The sequence below is a fragment of the Berghia stephanieae genome, chromosome 6 (assembly GCF_034508935.2).
Source record: "Berghia stephanieae isolate SIO BIC M18660-M18661 chromosome 6, UCSD_Bste_1.3, whole genome shotgun sequence".
Lineage (NCBI taxonomy): Eukaryota > Metazoa > Mollusca > Gastropoda > Nudibranchia > Aeolidiidae > Berghia > Berghia stephanieae.
Genome location: NC_088365.1, coordinates 26409055 through 26433220, shown reverse-complemented (window position 1 = coordinate 26433220; position 24166 = coordinate 26409055). Strand labels below are relative to the sequence as shown.

The following is a 24166-nucleotide window of genomic DNA, read 5'->3' as shown; positions in this document are numbered from 1 at the left end:
GCGTTTTTTAAAAACACAGCAGAATTCACTGACCTGATTACAGTCCAAAGACTTGGATCCTGTAGGGTCACAGTTACACGCTGTGCAACCTTCCGCACTGGTGATGTTCCAGTGTTAAGGCGCTATACAAATGCCATTTATCATTATTATTTTATCTTTCACTGACCTGATTACAGTCCAAAGACTTGGATCCTGTAGGGTCACAGTTACACGCTGTGCAACCTTCCGCACTGGTGATGTTCCAGTGTTCAGGGGCACACTGATCACAGGCCACACCCACAACGTTGGGGAGACACGGACATTGACCAGTGACCCGGTCACACTCGCCTGCTTTGCTGTCCGTTCCCAGGTTGTTACACACACAGCCTGACCATAGGGAAGAGAAGAAATATAAACAAATAATAATAATAATAATAATAATAATAATAATAATAATAATAATAATTAATATATAATAATAATAATAATAATAATAATAATAATAATAATAATAATAATAATAATAATAATAATGGTATAGATATATTGTGCGTCAAACATTCCTTCATCTGGAGGTCATGGGGCACATAACATACATTAAGCCATAACACAGTACACAAACAGCGCTATATAAACATAATCACAAGAAAGCCTGTGTGAATAAAAATGTCTTCAATATTAAAATATTAAATATATTTGTAAAGCGATTTGAGCATGTTTAATTGATATTGCGATATATAAGAAAATAAAATAAAATAAAAGCTCTATTTGCACTAAATGTAGTGCTGTCAAGTCCAGTAACATGGCTTCAACTTGCACTAAAGTTAGTGCTGTCAAGTCAAGTACTCTGGCTTCAACTTGCACTAAATTTAGTGCATTTGAGTCGGGTATCCTGGCTTCAACTTTCACAAAAATTTAGAGCTTTCAAGTCAAGTACCTTGGCTTCAACTTGCACTAAATTTAGTGCTTTTGAGTCCAGTAACCAGCTTCAACTTGCACTAAATTTAGTGCTTTCCAGTCCAGTAATCTGGCTTCAACTCGCACTAAAGTTAGTGCCATCGCACTCCAAAACAGTTGCCATGAGTCTACCCTGAAATATGAGTGAAAACAAACACTACTCACGTATACACGACTGTTGGGTGGCATCGCCATGGTAACCAGGCTTGCAATGCTCGCAGGCAAATCCTTCGCTATTGTACAGACATTTCAGACACTCGCCAGTGCTACCGTCACAGCTGCCGGGGTCGTCTGTGTTGATGTTGTTGTTGCAGACACAGGGCTGGCAGGTGCCTCCTTCCTGAGTTGGAAGTCCATAGTAGTTATCGATGCAAGTGTCACAATTACGTCCTGGATGGAAAGACAGAAAATATTAACTCATGTTTACACTTTAATCCACATAACATTAACTTTGCTTTACCTTCAGTATCTATCTGAGCATCAAAAAGTGCGCATAAGGCCTGGACATTTTCCTACCATTTCAGACCTTCAGACTTTTCAAAACGCCAAAAAGGGAATTGAAGATTGGTCATATTGGAGCCTGCCACACTGACCACTAATAAAATATTCAACGGGCAAATAAAGGAAAATAATAGCAGTTACAAGCGTAATTTGGAGATTATGTGTTATTATTTTTGTGTTGGTTTTTTTTTTTTTACTTCAGAATAAATAAACAAATAAAAATAAAATTTCCATTATTCATCCCCAAGGGGAAATTTGTCTGTTGGGTCTATTCCAAGGGAAGGCTGGAATAACCCAGGCATCAGCTGCAATGCAGCGCCGCATATTGAGCTATGGTGAGATGACTTGCTCAAGACCACACAACAAGGTGGATAGTTGAATTCTGTACCTTTTGGGTACGAAGCACAGCCGTAACGCTGAGCCCTGCTGTTCTTAGATGATGATGTCATCCTGTTACTTTTACCAGATCCAAGTCAAACGAATACTTGAAAATGAGGCACTGTATACTTGTTTGTTTAGTTTTTAGGGGTTTTACAGCGCTTGAAACACATTAAGGTCATATCAGCGCCAGTAAAAAGGGAGAAAATGGGATAGTCAAAAGTTCTAGAATGACAATTAAAGCACTCAAGAAAAGGTAAGACAAAGGGGAATTGGTTCAAATAGGAAACAGATGTAGATTCCAAAAGCACACTATCAAAGTACTTAGTTTGAGATCATCTAAAGTCTCATCCAGACACAAGCACAGCTCCCCACTAAGAGGAATACACTCAAATATTTACAAATCATATATATAACATGTAAACAAAAATAATACAGTGCATAACAGAGAGATGATTTACAAGGAAAAAAACATCATCTCCCAAAATTCTAACTATATATTTGATTGTTTCCCTCTCAGCCAGGACCAGGACAAAACCAAGTTATCCCATTCCAAGACAAAGACAGAAAGGAAATTGAAAAACGGATACAGGGTGGGGATAGAAGACATAACAAGGTCCCTCTGCCCACTATGGGAGGTCGGGAACCCCACCCAGAAGCATGATAAGAATACAGGTCATGGCACTCCAACCAGTATAGAATGGAAAGGAAAACATATAATATTATTTACCTGCATATCCTGGTTTACAGTTACAGTAGACTTCCTGAGTCCTCGGGTCAAAGCTACAGCCACTGGCGTGTTGGACGGTACTGTTGGGGCCATTTGGACACATACAGGGACGGCAAGCGATACGAATGCCGACACGGGGGTCTCCATAGTATTCGTCTTCACACCTGTCCGACGATAACAACAACATGCACAATCAGTTTACAAAAGTAATGACTAAAACTAAAAAATAAATATATATTTATGATATTAAAAAGAAAGAGAGCATTAAATTCTTTAAAGAAAGTAAAAAAGGGGAGTAAATTCAATTTGTCAGTTTCACAAAGGGCTATTCTACCATTATTTAATGAATCAAATTTCTCCCTTCATGGAACCAAAAAGATTAAGAGTAAATATAGACTGCCCCCTCAATAAAAAAATGAAAAAAATAAAATGAAATATATGAGAGAGAGAGAGAGAGAGAGAGAGAGAGAGAGAGAGAGAGAGAGAGAGAGAGAGAGAGAGAGAGAGAGAGAGAGAGAAGAAGAGAGAGAGAAGAGAGAGAAAGAGCTAAAGTTGAAAAAGGATGAGCGAGAAAGAGAGAGAGAAAAAGCAAGTTGAAAAAGGCATCCTATTGCGACACAAAACTCCTCCATTTTTTACCTTTCACACGAGTCTCCAGCTGTGTTGTTCTTACAGTCCATACAAGCTCCTGTCAGGGGGTCGCAGGTCTCAGCATTGCCGTTACACTGGCACTGACGACACTGGGGGAATCCCCAGAAGCCGACGCGGCACTGGTCACAGGCACGGCCGGCCACGTTGCCGATACAGGTACACTGACCGGTCTGGTCATTACAGAAGTTGTCCCTGGCTCCAATCTCATGACAGTTACAAGCTGGTGGAGAGTCGAAATAAAAATGATGATAATAATGATAATAATAATTGTTATGGTGTATTATTTTTATTTTTGAGTTATTGCCCTTTGCAATTGTATTACTAATATTTTAGTTCCATGAATAATACACTTTATTACATTTAATTACTTATTAATAATGTCACAATTGAATACATTTTAAGAATACATTATATTCGTATCATTAGTTAACTACACTTGTGCATTGACGTTATATTACATAACGTATATTCCTGTTTATGTATATTTCTATACTGCCATGTTTAATTTTACTAAGTCTGTGATATATGATTTAAAGAGTTGGAAGTAAATAATAATAATAATAATAATAATAATAATAATAATAATAATTAGACCTGTAAATGAGCTCCATAAAAATTGACTGAAACTCTTCGACAAACCGAAGTCAAGTTTTTTTTTTTTTTTAAATAAGGGCACCATTGGTGAGGAGAGTGATAAATACAATACATTAAAATAGTGGGTGTTATTACTTACTGGAAGTATGACTGCCATTGATTTGATGTAGACGGAATGCTAAATAAGCATGTCATTCATATAAGTAATGATGACTTCATCAAAGAAAGAATTCACAAATTTTGGAATTTTTCTGACATGGTCAGAAAAATAATCACCATTATCATCTTTAACTTCTAGTGCCATGACCAATTGAATTTATTCCTCACATCTTTATTGATGCGCGACAAGTCTGAATTGTGATCCACGAACAGCTCAGGCAATGTGAGAACATTAATTAAAATAATGTAGCAATGAGCAAACTTGATTTTCAATCAGTTAATGACAGGGAAAATAAACTGAAATAAATATGACTTCTGGCCAATACACTGAATCATTAAGTAGAAGTGAATTATCATCATAATGAAGAAACTTCGGCAGGCGTAGCCGTAGTGGAAAAATCCAAAGAATCGAAATGAATGGTAAATCACCACAGTAAGCAGCAAGCTCGCTTGAGCAAAACAATGGCAGAAAACATTCTAATTTGCGCGGGAATTAATTAGGCTATTTACCATTGTTCCTTATAATTAGGTACCAAATCAGTGAAGAAACGGTCAACCAGTTTGTTTACAACGTGAGGCAATCGAGATGTGCTTGTATCAATCTATCCTAACTTTCGATTTGAAGGTGTCTACATAACGCATTTCCAGCATTCGCACTTTACGTCAATTTTAGCTTAGATGAAACAGTGAAATTTATCGCTCGGCGGCTCAGTTAAAATTGGCTACCGTTGGGATCACGACAGGTTTGGAAAGTGAAACAATAATTTAACGAAGGCTGTGTGAAAATACACTGGGATGTGTTCAGACACGTCAATTCTAACAAGCGTCGCTTAGCCTTGGCAATATATCCATCGTTAATATAAACGGCCCCCATGAGCTATGCGTAGCTCTGTGGAACACTCCTAATTACTTTACAGTCATTCGACTACGATTTGTGAATTCTTTCTTTCCTTTTTTTTAAATATTTGAATTTGACAAATTGACTGATTTCAGTTAATTGACTTAGAATTTACAGGTCTATAATAATAATGATGATAATTAAAATACATGAAATATCCAAGAAACCCAAACAATCCTTACGCGAACATCCCTGAGGTCCGAACCCGTAGGTTCCTGGGGCACACCTGTCACAACGGCGTCCAACCACGTTTGGCTTGCACTCACACTGACCTCCACTGGGGTTACATTCCACACTGGTGGACCCTGTTCTGTCGCAGTCACAGTCTGAATGGGAGGGGGGAGAGAGTATGATATTTATTTATGTCATCAAACTTTATTTGATGTCTTATTTATATGAATATATGAATATGACATTTTAAAAATTAACAATAAGAAATTTATGTCATCATAGTGTATATGACATTATATTTATATGAATATATGAATATGACGTTTTAATTTATATGACATTATATTTATATGAATAAATGAATATGACGTTTTAATTTATATGACATTATATTTTTATGAATATATGAATATGACATTTTAAAAAAATAACATAAGAAATTTATGTCACCAAAGTTTATATAACATTATATTTATATGAATATATGAATATGACATTTTAAAAAATAACGATTGAAAGCTTCAATTTATTAGAGGAAGACAGATAAATTGAAGCTTATAATTCAATACTTATCGTTATCTTTTTCCTTCGAGCTTCAAGCATCAACATTTTCAATTTTAAAAATAATAAAATCAAGACTTACAGATCTGCCTCCTTGAATTTTTTATTTCGCAATTTTTAGGAGATAAAAATTATATTCGCTTTTTAGGAGATAAAAATTATATTCGCTATAGTTAACTTTAAAAATCAACACTTTAATCTCACAGGGTTTAAATAACACTTCAAAATCCTTGAAATTATGAATTTTGTAAGCTTAAAAAAAGGAATGAAATACCAAAGACGGGAACATTTCAGGCTCAAAACCCTTCTTCACCCAACAACAACAACAACAAAAATTTTTTAATTTTTTTGTTGTTGTTGGTTGAAGAAGGGGTTTTGAGCTAAAACATTGAGTTTGATATTTCGTTCTTTTTTTTTTTTTAAGCTGTTATATTTATTTTTGTTTATTACTTTTTATAGTCCAAAGCTTCTAGTAGCTTAATATCATGTATGCAGGCCACGGCTTCTGGCAGCTTAGTATCAATTGGATACATTAAATATAGTTGACAGTCATTTTCTTACCAAGAGCTCCGTTATGGAGAACAGCGGAGATGGAGAAGGTGTGTTTGAGACACTGGTCAGTGAGCATGTTCTTGACCGAGTTGTACTGGGAAATGTCACAACGGTTGTACAGGAATTCGTTCTTCATGTATTCTGGTAGACCAGGGCCTTGGTAGATGGGGATGTAGTCAACGTTGGGGACAACCAGAAGCTGGACAAGGGAAAAATATAAACAATTAACAGAGCTGCCAACTTGAAATTTCAAAAATTCATAGTTTTCAAGGGAAAAAAAAAAGAAATGTCACCTTAACTCACTCAATCCTAGAGATTTTTGCTACTTTTCAAAATAGGAAAAAAAAGTATTAGAAATGAGCATGTACATAGATAGTTTTATTCAACTACCATTAACATGCAAAAACTAAAAACATTAGCTTTGGATTCAACGTCTATTATTTGTCTCATAAAAATGTAATAAATAGGCATGGGGTAAAAGTAACCCGGGTAAACAACGGATATAGTCGGTGTTAGGTAAAAAATGCTCCAAAGTCCTGAATACTACAAGTGGTTCTAAGGAGCTAAACTTTCCTTTTCGACAAAATTTATTGAGTCCAAAAGACCTATGCAGCTCTGTAGCAGGAGTCAAAATTTGTATTTCTACGAATTTTTCGTAGTACAAGGCAGGTATGAATTAATCAAACATAGCTAGTCATAAATTTCAAAATCAGTAACCAACACAAAATTCATCGGTAATAAATGGTAAAATTTTGGAAAACTAAATCAAAGCAAACAAAAAATGCTATATACAACCTTTTATACGTAAAATAAAACTTTGATGTCAATAAAATAAATAAATAAATTCACTTTATTCATCTCACAGGGAAAATTTGTCTCTTCCAAGGGAAGACTGGAATAACCAAGGCGTCAGCCGCAGTGCAGCACCACAAACTGAGCTAGGATGAGGTGACTTGCTCAAGGCCACACAACATAGCGGGTATTCGAATTCGGAACCTTTCGGGTACAAGGAAAGGACTGGAGTGCTGAGCCATGCTGTCCAATAAGATGGCCACCATTACGAGTTGGAGATCAACTTCTATTTCACAAAAATGAAAGACCCCTGAGAAATCCGTTATGGAAGCCAGCGTGCAAGTGCATCAGTAAATTAAATAGCACACTATTGAATCAATCATTACTTGACTAACATACCGAGTCAATCAGCAGAGAGGCGTCTTTGTTCTGCTTGTTCCTCTTGTAGTTGTTGAAGTCGATGCGGATGGTGTAGGACGTGTAACGTTCCAGGCAAGATGGAGGGCTTACCAGAGTGTATCGGGTTGCTAGGTGACAAGAAGAAAAATGGAAAATATAAGAATATATAAAAATATAAATAAAACAATAAATAAATACATAAATTAAACAGCATAAATAAATAGTCGGTCTGACCCCCACAGCAGTGATTGGTTGCTGTAACTGTTAGATAAGGCAGAAAGTATTTTGTGATAGACTAACGTCCTATCCAAAGGGTAGAAAGCAATTGTTATTGTCTGTTTCACAATATAGAAACCAGGATAAACTCAGGCTCCATGAGGCTAATGGCGCTGAAGGACGACTTCATGAATAAATAATGAATGAAAGAGTGAAGTCAATACAGGATTGCCAATTCAGGAGGCACATATTGACGGAACTTTTACGTAAACACATAGACTGACCCCTTTCTGAGTGCTGAACTCTAGTAAAAAGACATTATGTACTTACTTTTTTCCATTTAGCAGGTGATTGGAAAATATACTGAGGGTTTATAACATACAGAATTCCATAAGTATAAGGAAAACTGGCAAACTTGAATATTAGAATGAATGGAAATTCCAGGATTTCTGGTCACTTTTTTGCAGCTGTGGTCTTGTGGCATGTATGACACTTACCGCCTTCTGATAGGAAGGTCCAGGGTTCAAGTCCCCCTTTGAGTTCTTGGAAAATGCAATATACTCACATTCTCTCACGCCGTACTCAGATGTAAAATGAGCACCTGGCTGTTAACAGCGTTGTCTGTCAGAGAAAGAAAATTGTAATATTGCCGAACATGCGTCATGTCTCGTTTTACATGTTGCTGTTGGCTAGGGACCCTTTGTAAAGCACGTTGATACGTTCAGTGGATATTGGGCTATATGAATGCTCAAGTTTTATTGAGGTAAAAAAACAAAAAAAAACCAAAACAACTTGAGTTTTTATATAGCGCAATATCCACTAAACATGCTCAAAGCGCTTTACAAGAGGTCCCTGTTCAACAGAAACACTTAATTTGTAGGACAAGACATGATGCCTGTTAGGCGATATTACAATTTTTTCGGACAGAGACACGCTGTTAATGACCAGGTACTCATTTTACACCTGAGTAGGGTGAGAGAATGTGAGTAAAGAGCCTTTTCTAAGGACCTTCCAATCTGAAAGCGAGTGTCATACCACTAGACCACATAGCCGTACAGTTCCCATCCAAAGTCTTTCCATCTTCACGTTTTCTTTGGCATTAAAAAAATTTCTCAGTCTCAAAAAACACACCAGCCCTGGCCATCTTGTGGCTATAAGGATGACTCACATGGTTCCAGTGCCACAGTCTTGAGGTCATCTCTGGGGCTGAAATCTCCGCACAGACCATCCGGGTCAACTTGACCGGGTCGAATGACCGACACGCTGACATCCTCAAACAAATCTGGCATCTGGGAAAAATAAATCAATCAAATCTGAATTTAAGGTAAATCATTAAAAAAACCTTCTAAAAACAAAAACAAAAATGTTGACATCCTCAAACAAATCGGGCATCTGGGAAAAATAAATCAATCAAATTTGAATTTAGGTAAATCATTAAAAAACCTTCTAAAAACAAAAACAAAAATAAATAAAGTAGTCCTCTAGAGCCTTTGGATAGACTGCTACTCTATCGCAAAGGAGTTTCTACCAGGTCTAACAGACCCAGCTGCCCAATCACTGCTAGTTGAACATGGGGGGTAGAAAAAAAATATATCGACTCCACCTGGCATTGATCTCCGTCCTTTTGCTTGTGAAGCGAGTAATCTACCAGCTAAGCTATCCAGACTCCCATAAAAATAAAAATCTCCACTGGTTTTTTTTTTTTTCTTTTTTTTTTGTTAGATGGATGTAATAATCAGCCTATTTCTCAATCATTTTAAAAGCAATGTCTCTTTTTCGAGCCTAAAGAGTAGTTTCTGTAAGTTCTTGATCTTGTCCTTCAAGACGTTGAATGGCATGAAAAGTTAATGTCTTGTGATATCTAAAACGTTGAATGGCATGAAAAGTTAATGTCCTGTGACGTCTAAGACGTTGAATGACATGAAAAGTTCATGTCTAGTGATATCTAAGACGTTGAATGACATGAAAAGTTAATGTCCTGTGACGTCTAAGATGTTGAATGGCATGAAAAGTTAATGTCTTGTGATATCTAAAACGTTGAATGGCATGAAAAGTTAACGTCTTGTGATGTCTAAGACATTGAATGGCATGAAAAGTTAACGTCTTGTGATGTCTAAGACATTGAATGGCATGAAAAGTTAACGTCTTGTGATGTCCAAGACATTGAATGGCATGAAAAGTTCATGTCCTGTGACGTCTAAGATGTTGAATGGCATGAAAAGTTAATGTCCTGTGATGTCTAAGATGTTGAATGACATGAAAAAATAGCGTCTTGTGACATCTAAGACGTTGAATAGCATCAAAAGTTAATGTCTAGTGACATCTAAGACGTTGAATGACATGAAAAGTTCATGTCTCCACTTCATGGATAGGATTCTGGTCTCCCAGACAATACTTTTTTTGTCATAGCTAACTTAGGTGACTTATTCATTGCAAAATGACAGAAAGTGCCTAGAACAAAAATTATATATGATACGAGAGAGAGAGAGAGAGAGAGAGAGAGAGAGAGAGAGAGAGAGAGAGAGAGAGAGAGAGAGAAAGAGAGAGAGAGAGAGAGAGAGAGAGAGAGAGAAGAGAGAGGACAGAGAGAGAGAGAGAGAGAGAGAGAGAGAGAGAGAGAGAGAGAGAGAGAGAGAGAGAGAGAGAGAGAGAGAGAGGAGAGGAGAAAAAGAGAGATTGAGAAAGAGCATGACCAGAGTCGGTAACAATCATAAAAGACAAACACATAACACATATCACAACATCCTTACATAAAACAATTAACTTTTGGTACATATTTGATATAAAGCTAACACGGACAACACAAATACTGTCTAGATATAGAGAGGAATAAATATCATGGGAAAAAGAATAATAATACATCATCAAAAACAAATATACAAAATATGAAGAAAAGTAATTTTAGTCCAATAAAATGAAGTATGTCCAAAAAACAAGTATTTCAGAAAAGAATTTTTTAAAGATTTAAAAATTTGAAAAAAGAATGGGGAAAACAAGAAAACATGATGAAAGAGGAGGTATGGGGAAATTTTATTTTTTTTTAAAGAAGAAAGAAAAGAAAAAGGAAAAAGAAAAAAAATAGAGAAAATACAAGACAACGACAAACCATCAAAATTTAATGGAGAATAAAATAAAGGGAGTGAATATGACTTATGTAAAAAGAAAGATACAACACAAGGTAAACAACGTTTCGGCTTTTAGCCTTCTTCAGGTCACATGCAGATAATTACGAGAAAAAGAAGAAAAAAAAAAGAAGTCTTTTAATGACACTAAATTTCCGTAACAATTACGGAAGATTCGTAAAAAAATAGGCAGGTATGCTTAAGACTGTCCGAAATGCAATAATAAGAATATAATATAATATCAACAAATTAAAATTGTTCAATTCCAAATAACACTTTTTTCTTCTACTTCCCCCCCCCCCCCCCCCCCCCCTTTTAAAGAAAAACCATAAACAAAATGAAGTGAAAAACAAATAAAAACATCAAACAAAAAATATCAAAAGATAAATCGCATTCCATGTCCACTTACCAAAGCCTCATAAGATTGCTTGCTAAACAACAACAACAACGATAATAACAATAATATACTAACATATTCACATTTATTGGATATCCATATTTTCTTCTTTTGAGTACGTAATAATAACTGAAAGAGTGTCTGTTTGTGTGTGTGTGTGTCCGTGTGTGTGTGTGTGTGTACGTGTGCGTGTTTGTGCGTACACATTTGTATTAGTGCTATATTAATAAATAATTTACTTAGTAACCACATATTCGAAAGCTTGTAGCGTTATTGGGTACGATAAAAATAACTCAGTTTAATATATACAAAGAAATGAAAGAATCTGTCGTCTCTAATAGGAATAAACCCGTCAATGCATTAACGACCGCTTATGACATACTAGTGTTATTGGCTTAAACCATTTATAACGAAGGTCCTGTTTTGTTTGTTTTTAAGGGTTTTACAGCACTTGTAACACATTTAGGTCATATCAGCGCCAGTAACGAAGCGGAAGGTCAAGGTAAGCAGTTATTTATTAAAAAATTACTCCAGACCTTGACCTTTTTAAATAATTTTCCGTGGCTCTGCATCGAGCTGAAATTGACATTGAACTTGTAACATCATTTGAATAATACAAACAAAGGGGACTATTATGCAACACAATGGAATTTTTTTGTTTGTTATTTTTTTTTGGTTGTTGTTGACACTTTGAATAAAACTAAAATCGTCTGCTAATCTCACCTTCCATTAAGGTTCTATCTAATATTTTGATATTTTAATATCTAGTTATAACAATGATTTTAATAGGTAACTGTATACAACTGGGGTGTTATAATAAAGTTTTTGACTAATATTGAATATTTTCAACCTCGGAGAAAGCCTTCCCAAGGTTGGGCCAGCCGCCCCACGGTTTTCAAAAGTTAATAAAGCTCATGAACTCTATAATCAAAACAATTACAGAGCTGCCTACTTGAAATTTCAAAAATTCGTAGTTTCCAAGGGTTAAAAAAAGAAAAATTCACTTTAACTCTCTCCTTACCAGCTATTTTCAGAATTTTACCCGAAACTTCATACTCATCCAACACAAAAATAGGTTTTTCAAACAGATTAGAAACGAGTATATTCTATATTTTGTTCAGAAAAATAAGCTCTGCAACAGTGTCGAGTTTTTATAGCTATAACTATAACTGCAACAAAATGAAATCAGAATAAGATGTTGGCTGCGTCGTAACGAATAAGACGATTTTCCTATGGGTGGTAAGTAGAGGGTTAAATAGGTTTACAAATAAACAATTTGCTCTCACTATGGTCTAAAATGATCCAAAGTCCTGAGTATAAGTTCTAAGGAACTAAACTTTCTTTTTCAACAAAATTTATTGAGTCAAAGAAACCTATGCAACTCTGTAGCTGGAGCCAAACATCCGTATTTCTACAAATTTTTTGTAGTACTCGGCAGGTCTGCAATTGTGCAGAATGACAAAAAGATACCATTGTAAAAATGGTTAAGACTTACTCTGGGATCGTAGCGAATGACCAGGTCATAGTAGATGCTGAATGGCAGATCAGTGACGGAGAATTCTATGCTGTCGCCTTCCATCACCTTCATGTAACCAGGACCTGTCCAGTAGTCAGGGGCATTTGGGATTGGTTCTCGGATGTAAACCCGGGCATTCTGTAGCGTGATTGGATGGAAAGATTAAGAATTATATATATTTTTTTTTTTTTAAAAGAGGATTGAAAATGGTTAAAGAATATAATGTAACTTTTGCTTTATCGGGCTCTGTTATAACATTTTTAAAGGCTAAATATTCATGGGTTCAAGCAACTGGACTTCAAAAAGCCTGCAAGTCTACTTATGACCAGACATATAATCTGAAAAAGCCTGCAAGATTCACGGACTTACCCTTACCTCATCATTTGAAGTCTTGTTCTCAGCATCTAATCTTCATAATAGTAGTCCGCAATTGTTGTATGTTTAATCCAAAGGTTGTAATGCAGTAATTTGTAAAAAAAATAAAACAAAAAAAAAAATAAATCAAATCCAAATCGCAAAAAGCCGGCGACGTTTTTTTCGGTAATTCAATCGGCCGGCAGGCCGGCACTCTTGCACCCATGTAAATATTTCATCAGTCGATGCTTCATGTTTAGACTGGCAAAGATTAAGCTCGGATGTTTGTGGTACCTCCTTGATGGATTCCTCCTGCATCCTGCACCTGATTAGCAACCAAGCTAATATTTCAATTTGTTTACATTCCAAGATCTTATATCACTTACAAAAAGGATGCGCTAATTATTTCTTTGTCGTCTATCTGGTTTATAAAGTAATAATGTATTTATGTTTTTATTGGGTTTTAAAAATTTTTTTATGGTTGGCTAAAGAAGGGTTTTGAGCTCAAATTGTTCCGTGTTTGGCTGTTTGTGCTTTTTTAAAGCTGTTACATTCTTATTTGTTTATAACTTTTTACACACCACAGCTTCAAGCAGCTTAGTATAACTATGACAGATTCATCAACAACGCTTCGTCAATAGGAGTGTGGTCAATCCTTGACACTGTGTCTCAGCTAATTTCCAATACCCGTTTTTTATTCATTATTGATCTGCCAAACTAGACAATGACATGTATAGCTACCTTTGGTAATTTCATTTTAGAAATCAGGGAAAGACTTTAAGAACACCCCATATATTATATAACAAAATAATTAGAGAATGTTAAATTTGAAATGGCAACGACAAGACAACACCATAACACAACTTACTCCACTGGGCGGGTGGTTGGATGGGAGCATCACCCTTGAATCATATACTTATGATGTTCGCATGGGTGTACGATCCGATAGTGATGTCGTTTCTTCTTCTCTTTACTAGCCTATCCTGCTTCTTTGGTTTGTGATTGTATTTTTGACAGGGGATATTATTTTTTCTGTAAATCTTCTGCCTGTTTGTTCTTGGTTATTTATAATTTAGCTTATGATATCTTTAAGTTATGATTTTGATTTACATTTGTACTATTTTTGTTAGATTGCTTGTTTTTTTGTTTCAGCGGTCTCTCATATAACCTCAATTGTGTTGGAAGAGACCTAAAGCAACAAACAAACAACTTACTCCACTGCCTTTCCCGTACTCAGCTTCAAACTTGTAGTGGTCTATATGGGCGTAGAAGAAACCTGGGTCAACCTGGAAAGAAGATATAAAAACAAAATGAAATATGATGCTGCTGCTGCTGCTATTACTACAATGAAGACGGCACGACGATAACGATGACTACTACTACTACTACTACTACTACTACTAGTAATACAGCTACCACTACTACTGCTAATACTACTAGTACTATTACAACAACTACTATTACTACCTTTATTTCTACTACCTACGACTACGACTACTACTGCCACCACTACTATTATTATTACTACTACTACTGCAACAACAACTACTTCTTCAAGTACAACTATTACTACCACTATTACTACCACTATTTCTACCACCGCTACGACTACGATTACTACTACTACCACTACTACTACGACTACTACCACCTACCTGCATACACTTCTTGCCTCTAATGTTGGGTCGGCATTGACACTGGCCTGTGACCTGGTCACACGCAGAGCTGGCAGCTCCACCAATATCACAATCGCAGGGCTTGCATCCATAGAAGTTGTCGGCACTCAGGCCATAAAAACCAGTCTGTCAAAATAAGACATAGTAAATGTTGTGATCTTAGATCATTCATTGATAAGACGTATTATTCCAAGAATCAACAAACCAAATTGTTACAGTTAAGAACATTTATTAAACAACATAAGATACATGTGTACAGGATGACGGTTGGATACAGAATGACTCCCAACAAGGTAGTTACTGGAACGGACGATAGTTGTGAACGATAATACTAATTAGATGGACGATACAAGTTACGATACTTCAATACAATAACTTTCATTCACAACAGTAAATAAACCATAATAAGCAAGACTCAGCTTTGTTTGTTTGTTGTTTGTTTTTAAGGGTTTTACAGCGCTTGCAACACATTAAGGTTATATCAGCGTCAGTAAAAAGGAAGAAAATGGGAAAGTAAAAAGTTCTAGAATTATAATCAAAGCACTCAAGAAAATGTAAGATAAAGGGGAATTGGTTCAAATAGGAAACAGATGTAGATTCCAAGAGCACACTATCAAAGTACTTAGTTTGAGATTACCTAAAAGTTTCATCCAGACACAAGCACAGGTCTGCACTAAGAGGAACACACTTGAATATTTACAAATCACATATAATATGTAAACAAAACAATTCAGTGCATAACAGAGAGATGATTTACAAGACAAAAAAAATCATCTCCCAAAACTCTTAACTATACATTTGACTGTTTCCCTCCCAGCTAGGGCATCCGGCCAGGATAAAACCAAGTAAACTCAACCCAAGACAAAGACAGAAGTCATGTTGGAAAACAGATATAGGGGATAGAAGACACAGCAAGACACAGCAAGTGCCTTCCTTCCCCCCCACTAAAAGGAATACACTCAAATGTTTACAGAATATATCCGAAACAGAATACATACCTAACAATAAATAACAGAGAGATGATTTACAAGGACAAAAAAAAAAAAACATCTAAAACTAACACTATACATTTGACTGTTTCCCTCTCAGCCAAGGTAGCAGGCCAGGGCCAGGACAAAACCAAGTAATCCCAATTCAAGACAAAGACAGACAGCACTTGGAAAAAAAGATAAAGGGGGATGGAAGACACAGCAAGTGACCTCTTGCCCCAATAGGTGGAACTTACATTTTAAATGAATTAGACCATAATATATTGTTAATAAGCTATCACTTTTTCATTAACATAATATAGAAAACCTCATCAATTCTTGAGGCCGATACATGTATTTATGTATATGTTGTGCCAAAAGGTCGTTTTCATGAATTGCCACAAAAATACTTCAAAACTAAGTTTTGGGAATAAAAAACTATGGAAAATATTCACTTTCATCCATTTCTCTGAACTAAATAATGAGAGATAAACCAGAAACCTATGATTGAGCATCAAAATTTTGATCAAAGTGTAAAAAAAATATGCCCACACTATTTTGAATGTTTGAGAAACTATTTCAACTATTTTATTGGAGCTGGGCCGTCAGTTTTTGCGTTATTTTACATTATTCAACTATACCCTAATACAAACTGATGAAACAAACATTTCTGTAGTTTTTCCAAATAATATATTACTGGAGTAATTTTGTGGCATTAAAAAATATAAAACCATAGAATCAAACGTGTACTCACATAGCAGGCATCACAATTCCTGCCAGTGACATAACGCTTACAACGACACAGTCCAGTATTCTCATCGCAGCCAACATCGTCTACTACACCATCTGGGTTACAGCTACACGCTGGAAAAATAAACACACACAATCAATGTAAGTGGTCGATGAAAAAAATTCATTTTATGTTTTTTTACAAAATAATAATTGACTAGCTATGTAAGTTATGACAATTTCACTTAATTCAAAGGTTGACAATTAAGAAAATATAATTACAAATGAACAAAACCAGCATATCATATAAATGTAAATAAACAAAATCATTACAGACCAACAACTTATCTAATTTTAAAAAATAATAAAATTACGCCCTTTTGCAACGGCACCATTAGATCTCGTCGCCTGGGCATTCCGTAAAGTAATATAGATAATTCATCAGACAGTTTGATTCCATGGGTTTATATTTTTTAATATCTCTTGTCTGAGATCAACAGGAATCACCCATGTTGTCCAAGTGAGCAAATTTGGAGGTTAATAATCTTGCCCAAGGAAATAAATGAAAGAGCCTGAAGCGGGGCTCGAATCCATTTGGCCATTAATTTTCAGGCAGAAAATTTGGATGGTGCTTTGAAAAAACGAGTTGAGATGAGCATTAACTCATGACAGCGCGACCTGGTATGACTGTTGTTTTCTTTCGCTTGGAATAAGAGCTATCAATTGGAATCATTGTCAGTCCCTGGCAGGCCTTAAAGAGGTCTCAGTACTAAATTTGTTTAAATGGAAGACAGAAGTTTGTCAGTCCCTGACGGGTCTTAAAGAGGTCTCAGTACTAAATTTGTTTAAATGGAAGACAGAAGTTTGTCAGTCACTGACAGGTCTTAAAGAGGTCTCAGTACTAAATTTTTTAAAATGGAAGACAGAAGTTTGTCAGTCCCTGGCAGGCCTTAAAGAGGTCTCAGTACTAAATTTTTTTTAATGGAAGACAGAAGTTTGTCAGTCCCTGGCAAGCCTTAAAGAGGTCTCAGTACTAAATATTTTTTAATGGAAGACAGAAGTTTGTCAGTCCCTGGCAGGCCTTAAAGAGGTCTCAGTACTAAATTTTTTTAATGGAAGACAGAAGTTTGTCAGTCCCTGGCAAGCCTTAAAGAGGTCTCAGTACTAAATTTTTTTTAATGGAAGACAGAAGTTTGTCAGTCCCTGGCAGGCCTTAAAGAGGTCTCAGTACTAAATATTTTTTTAATGGAAGACAGAAGTCTGTCAGTCCCTGGCAGGCCTTAAAGAGGTCTCAGTACAAAATTTTTTTTAATGGAAGACAGAATTTTGTCAGTCCCTGGCAAGCCTTAAAGAGGTCTCAGTACTAAATTTTTTTAATGGAAGACAGAAGTTTGTCAGTCCCTGGCAAGCCTTAAAGAGGTCTCAGTACTAAATATTTTTTAATGGAAGACAGAAGTTTGTCAGTCCCTGGCAGGCCTTAAAGAGGTCTCAGTACTAAAATTTTTTTAATGGAAGACAGAAGTTTGTCAGTCCCTGGCAAGCCTTAAAGAGGTCTCAGTACTAAATTTTTTTTTAATGGAAGACAGAATTTTGTCAGTCCCTGGCAGGCCTTAAAGAGGTCTCAGTACTAAATATTTTTTAATGGAAGACAGAAGTTTGTCAGTCCCTGGCAGGCCTGAAAGAGGTCTCAGTACTAAATTTTTTTAATGGAAGACAGAAGTTTGTCAGTCCCTGGCAAGCCTTAAAGAGGTCTCAGTACTAAATTTTTTTAATGGAAGACAGAAGTTTGTCAGTCCCTGGCAGGCCTTAAAGAGGTCTCAGTACTAAATATTTTTTAATGGAAGACAGAAGTTTGTCAGTCCCTGGCAGGCCTTAAAGAGGTCTCAGTACTAAATTTTTTTTAATGGAAGACAGAAGTTTGTCAGTCCCTGGCAAGCCTTAAAGAAGTCTCAGTACTAAATTTTTTTAAATGGAAGACAGAATTTGTCAGTCCCTGGCAGCCTTAAAGAGGTCTCAGTACTAAATATTTTTTAATGGAAGACAGAAGTTTGTCAGTCCCTGGCAGCCTTAAAGAGGTCTCAGTACTAAATTTTTTTAATGGAAGACAGAAGTTTGTCAGTCCCTGGCAAGCCTTAAAGAGTCTCAGTACTAAATTTTTTTTAATGGAAGACAGAAGTTTGTCAGTCCCTGGCAAGCCTTAAAGAGGTCTCAGTACTAAATAATTTTTTAATGGAAGACAGAAGTTTGTCAGTCCCTGGCAAGCCTTAAAGAGGTCTCAGTACTAAATTTTTTAAATGGAAGACAGAAGTTTGTCAGTCCCTGGCAAGCCTTAAAGAGGTCTCAGTACTAAATATTTTTTAATGGAAGACATGGACTTACGTTTTCAGCCTTCAGTAATTCTGCCTTTCATTAAAACAAATTTAGTACATGGACCTCAGATGGTGCTTGGAAAAAATGAGTTGAGATGAGAATTAAGGCGTGATTGTGGGACCTGGTATGAGTGCTGTTTTAACACTCGCTTGCGGATCAGAAGGTCCCGGGTTCGAGACTCGTGCTCGAAGCATAGTTGAGTCCTTGGAAATGCTCTTTACTCACATTCTCTCATCGTACTCAGGTGTAAAATGAGTACCTGGCTGTTAAACAGCGTTGTCTTTGTCCGAAAAATTGTAATATCGTCTAACAGGCGTCATGTCCCGTCCTGCATGTTAAATGCTGCTGTTGACCAGGGACCCCTTGTAAAGCGCTTTGAGCGCATTGAGTGGATATTGCGCTATATAAAGCTCAATTATTAATTATTATTATTTAAAAAATGAAACACAGAGACTTACGTTCACATCCCAGTGGGTTATCAGCCTTCAGGTTCCAGTAGTTCTGTTGACACTTGTCGCACCGGTCTCCAATGACAAACTGTTTACAAATACACCTGCCTGCTTCAGTGCCTGCCACCAAGTCCGTTACTTGCTCACAGAGACCGTTGTTCTGAGATCCATAGGAGTCGCAATTACAGGCTGTGCATAATGGGTGGAAATTTAAAAAATAAAATAAAATCAATGTGGTTATCATGAATCCAAGTAAAAATATGGAGGGTGTCGACTCTATTCATCAAAGTGCGACAGGCTTTCTTTTGATTATGTGTATAATAATTAGCGTTGTTCGTGTACTTTGTTAAGGCTTAATCTATGTTATGTGCCCAGAGCCCTCCAGATGAAGGGATGTTTGGCGCACTATAAATCTATACCAATATTATTATTATTATTATTATTATTATTATTATTATTATTATTATTGTTTAGAGAAAAATTAAAAAAAACAAACAGTACAGATTCTACAATTCAACAACACCAGTGGTGCCAATCCTTACACGTCTAAATGGGTTCGAGCCTCGCTCGGCGCATAGTTGAATCCTTGGAAAAGGCTCTTTATTCACAGTCTCTCACCGTACTAAGGTGTAAAATGAGTACCTGGCCGTTAACAGCGTAGTCTATGTCCGGAAAAAATATTGTAATATCGCTTAAGATACGTCATGTCCCGTCCTACATGTTAAGTGTTGCTGGTGGCCAGAGACCCCTTGTAAAGCGCTTTGAGCATGTTTAGTGGATATTGCGTTATGTAAAAGAGAGAGCCAAAATGCCTACAATCCTGAAAACCGTAACAAGCTCTAACTCTAAAGCACCTCTGAGCACTATTTGTGGATACTGGCGCTATATCAAATAATAATAATAATAATAATAATAATAATAATAATATAACAATAATAATAATAATAATAATAATAATAATAATAATAATAATAATAATAATAATAATAATAATAATAATAATAATAATAATAACAATAATAATAATAATAATAATAATAATAATAATAATAATAATAATAATAATAATAATAATAATAATAATAATAATAATAATAATAATAATAATAATAATAATAATAATAATAACAATAACAACAACTCTGATTACGGGCAACAAGACCATAATAGCAATATTTTCATAATCGACATTTAAATCAACGAATACAATATTTCTGGAGCTGATATGACCTAATTGTGTTGCAATTAAAACCTTAAAACCCTTAAAAAACAAAAACAAATTCAATATTCGTAGACTTACGTTGACAAATTTCAGGATCTCTGATATCCCTGCTGGGATCTTGGAAGAAGAAATTATTACACTCTTCGCAGTGGACACCCCTTGTGTTGTGTTTACAGTTGTCGCAGACACCGCCACTGATGCGGCCCGATGCCTCGTAGAAGGAAGCGTCAAAATGGCACTCGGTGGCGTGGTTGTTGCAGTTGCATTCTGGTAGAAGAGTGAGGAAAGATGTTGTTGTCAGACAGCATAATATAATTATATACCCTTAGAAATAATATATATGCGTAGCTGACATCTTTTCAAAGAGGTAAAATGAGACACCCTAACACACGCTGCTACCATCAGATCAAAACAACAGTATGTTTGGACAATAATAAAATAATATATAGAAATTAAGATTGTTTTCAATTAGGGGGAAGGTAAGGTTTCATGTAATGAAAAAAAAGCAATCCAAATGAACATCACCTCCGTTTAAAAAAAACAAAAAAGTAAACACGTGTATATTCTAAAATTAATAAATAAATAAATAAAGGCCACCATAAATAAAAACTGTTCTAAAAACCATACACATTGGCCCATGAGGAAAGTGGTATAGTCCTGTTGATATTTGCCGCAATGATAAAGTTAAAATTCTACACTCCGAGGTCAAAACTACGTACAATGTATGCCACTTAAAAGACGGATTACACAATCCAGATGTCTTTGTAATCAGGATAAAATGCTGAGAATGGAGGGTGTTCAGATTAGAGAGACGCGACTGTAATTCGCTACTTCAACACAACAATACAGCACAGCGTACAATAGCGCACAACCAACTCACTTTTACAGACATTATATTGATTGGGTCTGGCAGGCTTCCATTGAGTATCGTGGTAAAAGTCCTGACACTTCTCACAGACCTCCTCCTCCTCCCCCCCCCCCCACCCCCAATAAAGTGATAGGTAAATTAAATATACTGAAAAAGCCCTGATTACGACGAAATATAGTCGACTACAGATGAGTACTCGATTATTAGTACTCGATTACCACATGTATTTACTGTAATTGGTTACTTTAACACAACAACACAGCACAACGTACAATGGTTGCATTCAGCACAGCGTACAATGGCCTACGACCAACTCACTTTTACAGACATTGGGTTGATTGGGTCTGGCAGGCTTCCATTGGGTATCGTGGTAAAAGTCCTGATTACGAAATATAGTCAACTACAAATTAGTACTCGACTAGACTACCACATTTATTTACTGTAATTGGTTTCTTTAACAGAACAATGCATACATCACAGCGTACAATGGCGTACAACCAACTCACTTTTACAGACATTGGGTTGATTGGGTCTGGCAGGCTTCCATTGGGTATCATGATAAAAGTCCTGACACTTCTCACAGTTGAGACCTTTGGTGTTGTGGGTACAGTCACACTGACCATGGACCTGGAGGACACAAACATGGAAATTTACACATTAGGGAACATAAGAGTGATGTCAAAAAAAACAAACTGGTTCCAATCTCATTGGAAGTGCAAAACAAAAGTCTTCCAGAGGATTGGATTTCTGAATCTTCTGGTTTCAGAGTGATGGTACCTTATTTCTAGTCTAAATATATGCTAGTCGTCAATAAAGCTCAGCCATCCTCTCTCTTTTACGTCAAATACTGAATGTGGAACGTTTCGGGCTCAAAACCCTCAATCAGCCAAACAACAAAAAACAAATAAAAACCAAAACAAACTAATTTGTTTAATTTTATTATAGATAGTATGCACTTGGCTAAAGAGTTCACAACATTGCCATCCTGAAGTATAACGGACCAACACACTAAATTTTGTGTAACCATGATCGTTTATAGTCTGGTTAATGATGTCAACTTCATACTATCTATAGTCGTTTTAAATTTGTTTATTTATTCCTTCTTTATTTATCAATTATTGATTATTTATTATTCATTTATTAACTATTTATTTACCATTTATTACTCATTATTCATGTATCAATTATTCACTTTTACTGTTGTTCCTTATTCATATATTTACTACATATTCAAAAATGTATTTTTCATTACTATCTATCATCATTTATTTATTTATTTATTTATCTATTCATTTAATTTTTTTTCTGTCATCCATTTATTTATCTATTTATTTATAAAATAATCCTTCTACAAATCTCACCATGATCCTGCTGGTATCAGCACTACGGTTGTATCCCTGTACCGGAAGACATCGGGAGGCGTGGCCGTAGCAGGAACAACTCCCTCGTACGTGGATGTCGTAGATGGAGTAGTAGTATTTCTCCTTGATTTCCGGTCGGTTGTCGAGTAAGGTATCGCCTGTATATGGAAAAGAGTAAATAATAATAATTAATAATAAATAATATTATATAATAATAATAATAATAATAATAATAATAATAATAATAATAATAATAATAAATAATAATAATAATAATAATAATAATAATAATAATAATAAATAATAATAATAATAATAATAATAATAATAATAATAATAATAATAAATAATAATAATAATAATAATAATAATAATAATAATAATAATAATAATAATAATAATAATAATAATAATAATAATAATAATAACATCACAAAATGTCGTCACCTTGGCATTCCATGACGGAATAGAGATAATTCATCAAACAAGATGTCTGATGTCAACAGGAATCACCCATGTTGTATCAAGTGAGCAAATTTGGGGTTAATAATCTTGCCCAAGGAAAAAAAACGAAAGTACCACCCTCCCCCGCCCCAAACCCTTTTGGATTGGGATGCGGGAGAGGAAATGGGGGGTGGGGGGGGGGGGCGACATGAACATTTTGAGTCGATGCCGTCTTTGCTTAAACGCGTGTGACCATAGCAAACTAGAAGGTATTGCTTGTGACCTAGGACATCATTTAAAGTCTTTTTGAGTTCCTCTATGTATTGTGCACCTACGTTTTTATATATGTTTTGCTTTTGTTAATTTGTTTATTTGCTTGTTTTTAGACGCTAATGTGTCGCAAGCTCTATCTGGTGAATGGAAGAAAATGCTAATTTGCTAATACTCTTTGTTGACCATCAAAGCACCTTTCTTCCTTTCTTCTATTCTCAAATAACATTATGCTTAAGAAAAGTTGAAAGGGAAGCAAAATAAATAAATAAAAAATAAATAAATGAATTATTTAATTTTTATTTTTTTTTAAAGAAAGAAAGGAATATATAAAACACCCCCCCCCCCCCCCCCCCACCACACACACACCTTGAACCACGAGAATCTCAACTGATGTTTCAACAATGTCTTTGTAATAAAACACCCCTGTATCTCTCTCTCTCTACTAAATACTTAATAAATACACACACATACAAACACACACATACACACAAAACCCGGCATTACCCCTGCCGTGATTCTCGTTCCACCCAGTCCACCCCTGATGCTGGCTTCACCAACACTTACTCTTAAGACACACCCATCCAAAAACACGCTCACACACTCACACACATAAACACACACACACACACACACACACACAGACATACAACACTGCTCACATCACTCTTTGCACATGCATCACTACCACCACTCATCTCCTCTATCCATCTAGTCTGTATGTATGGCTGTCCCTGCCGACGGCAACTCAGTCATGCGATATACCTCACCGGTTTCTCCTCCCATCCCTACAGACTAACAAATACCAGATGTCTACATTTTTGTTTATTCTCCACGCATTCTCCCATCGTATCTTTAAAAAAACCCAAAAAACTAAGAATG

The 24166-nt window shown here is 35.7% G+C and overlaps 1 protein-coding gene across 1 annotated transcript in view; it reads right to left on the bottom strand.

Annotated features, from left to right (window-relative positions):
- LOC144974757 (laminin subunit beta-1-like) overlaps nt 1-24166 on the bottom strand; it is a 116169-nt gene that overhangs the window by 18547 nt on the left and 73456 nt on the right. Inside the window, exons 5-20 of the mRNA XM_078917986.1 lie at nt 22571-22728; nt 21716-21836; nt 20420-20608; nt 19129-19308; nt 16326-16435; nt 14583-14729; nt 14142-14213; nt 12553-12711; nt 8707-8827; nt 7323-7450; nt 6141-6330; nt 5030-5173; nt 3185-3416; nt 2546-2709; nt 1102-1326; nt 167-366 (exon numbers count right to left, since the gene is read on the bottom strand). Coding sequence (XP_078774112.1) covers nt 167-366; nt 1102-1326; nt 2546-2709; nt 3185-3416; nt 5030-5173; nt 6141-6330; nt 7323-7450; nt 8707-8827; nt 12553-12711; nt 14142-14213; nt 14583-14729; nt 16326-16435; nt 19129-19308; nt 20420-20608; nt 21716-21836; nt 22571-22728 — 2540 coding nt within the window. The remainder of the gene's footprint in view (nt 1-166; nt 367-1101; nt 1327-2545; nt 2710-3184; nt 3417-5029; nt 5174-6140; nt 6331-7322; nt 7451-8706; nt 8828-12552; nt 12712-14141; nt 14214-14582; nt 14730-16325; nt 16436-19128; nt 19309-20419; nt 20609-21715; nt 21837-22570; nt 22729-24166) is intronic.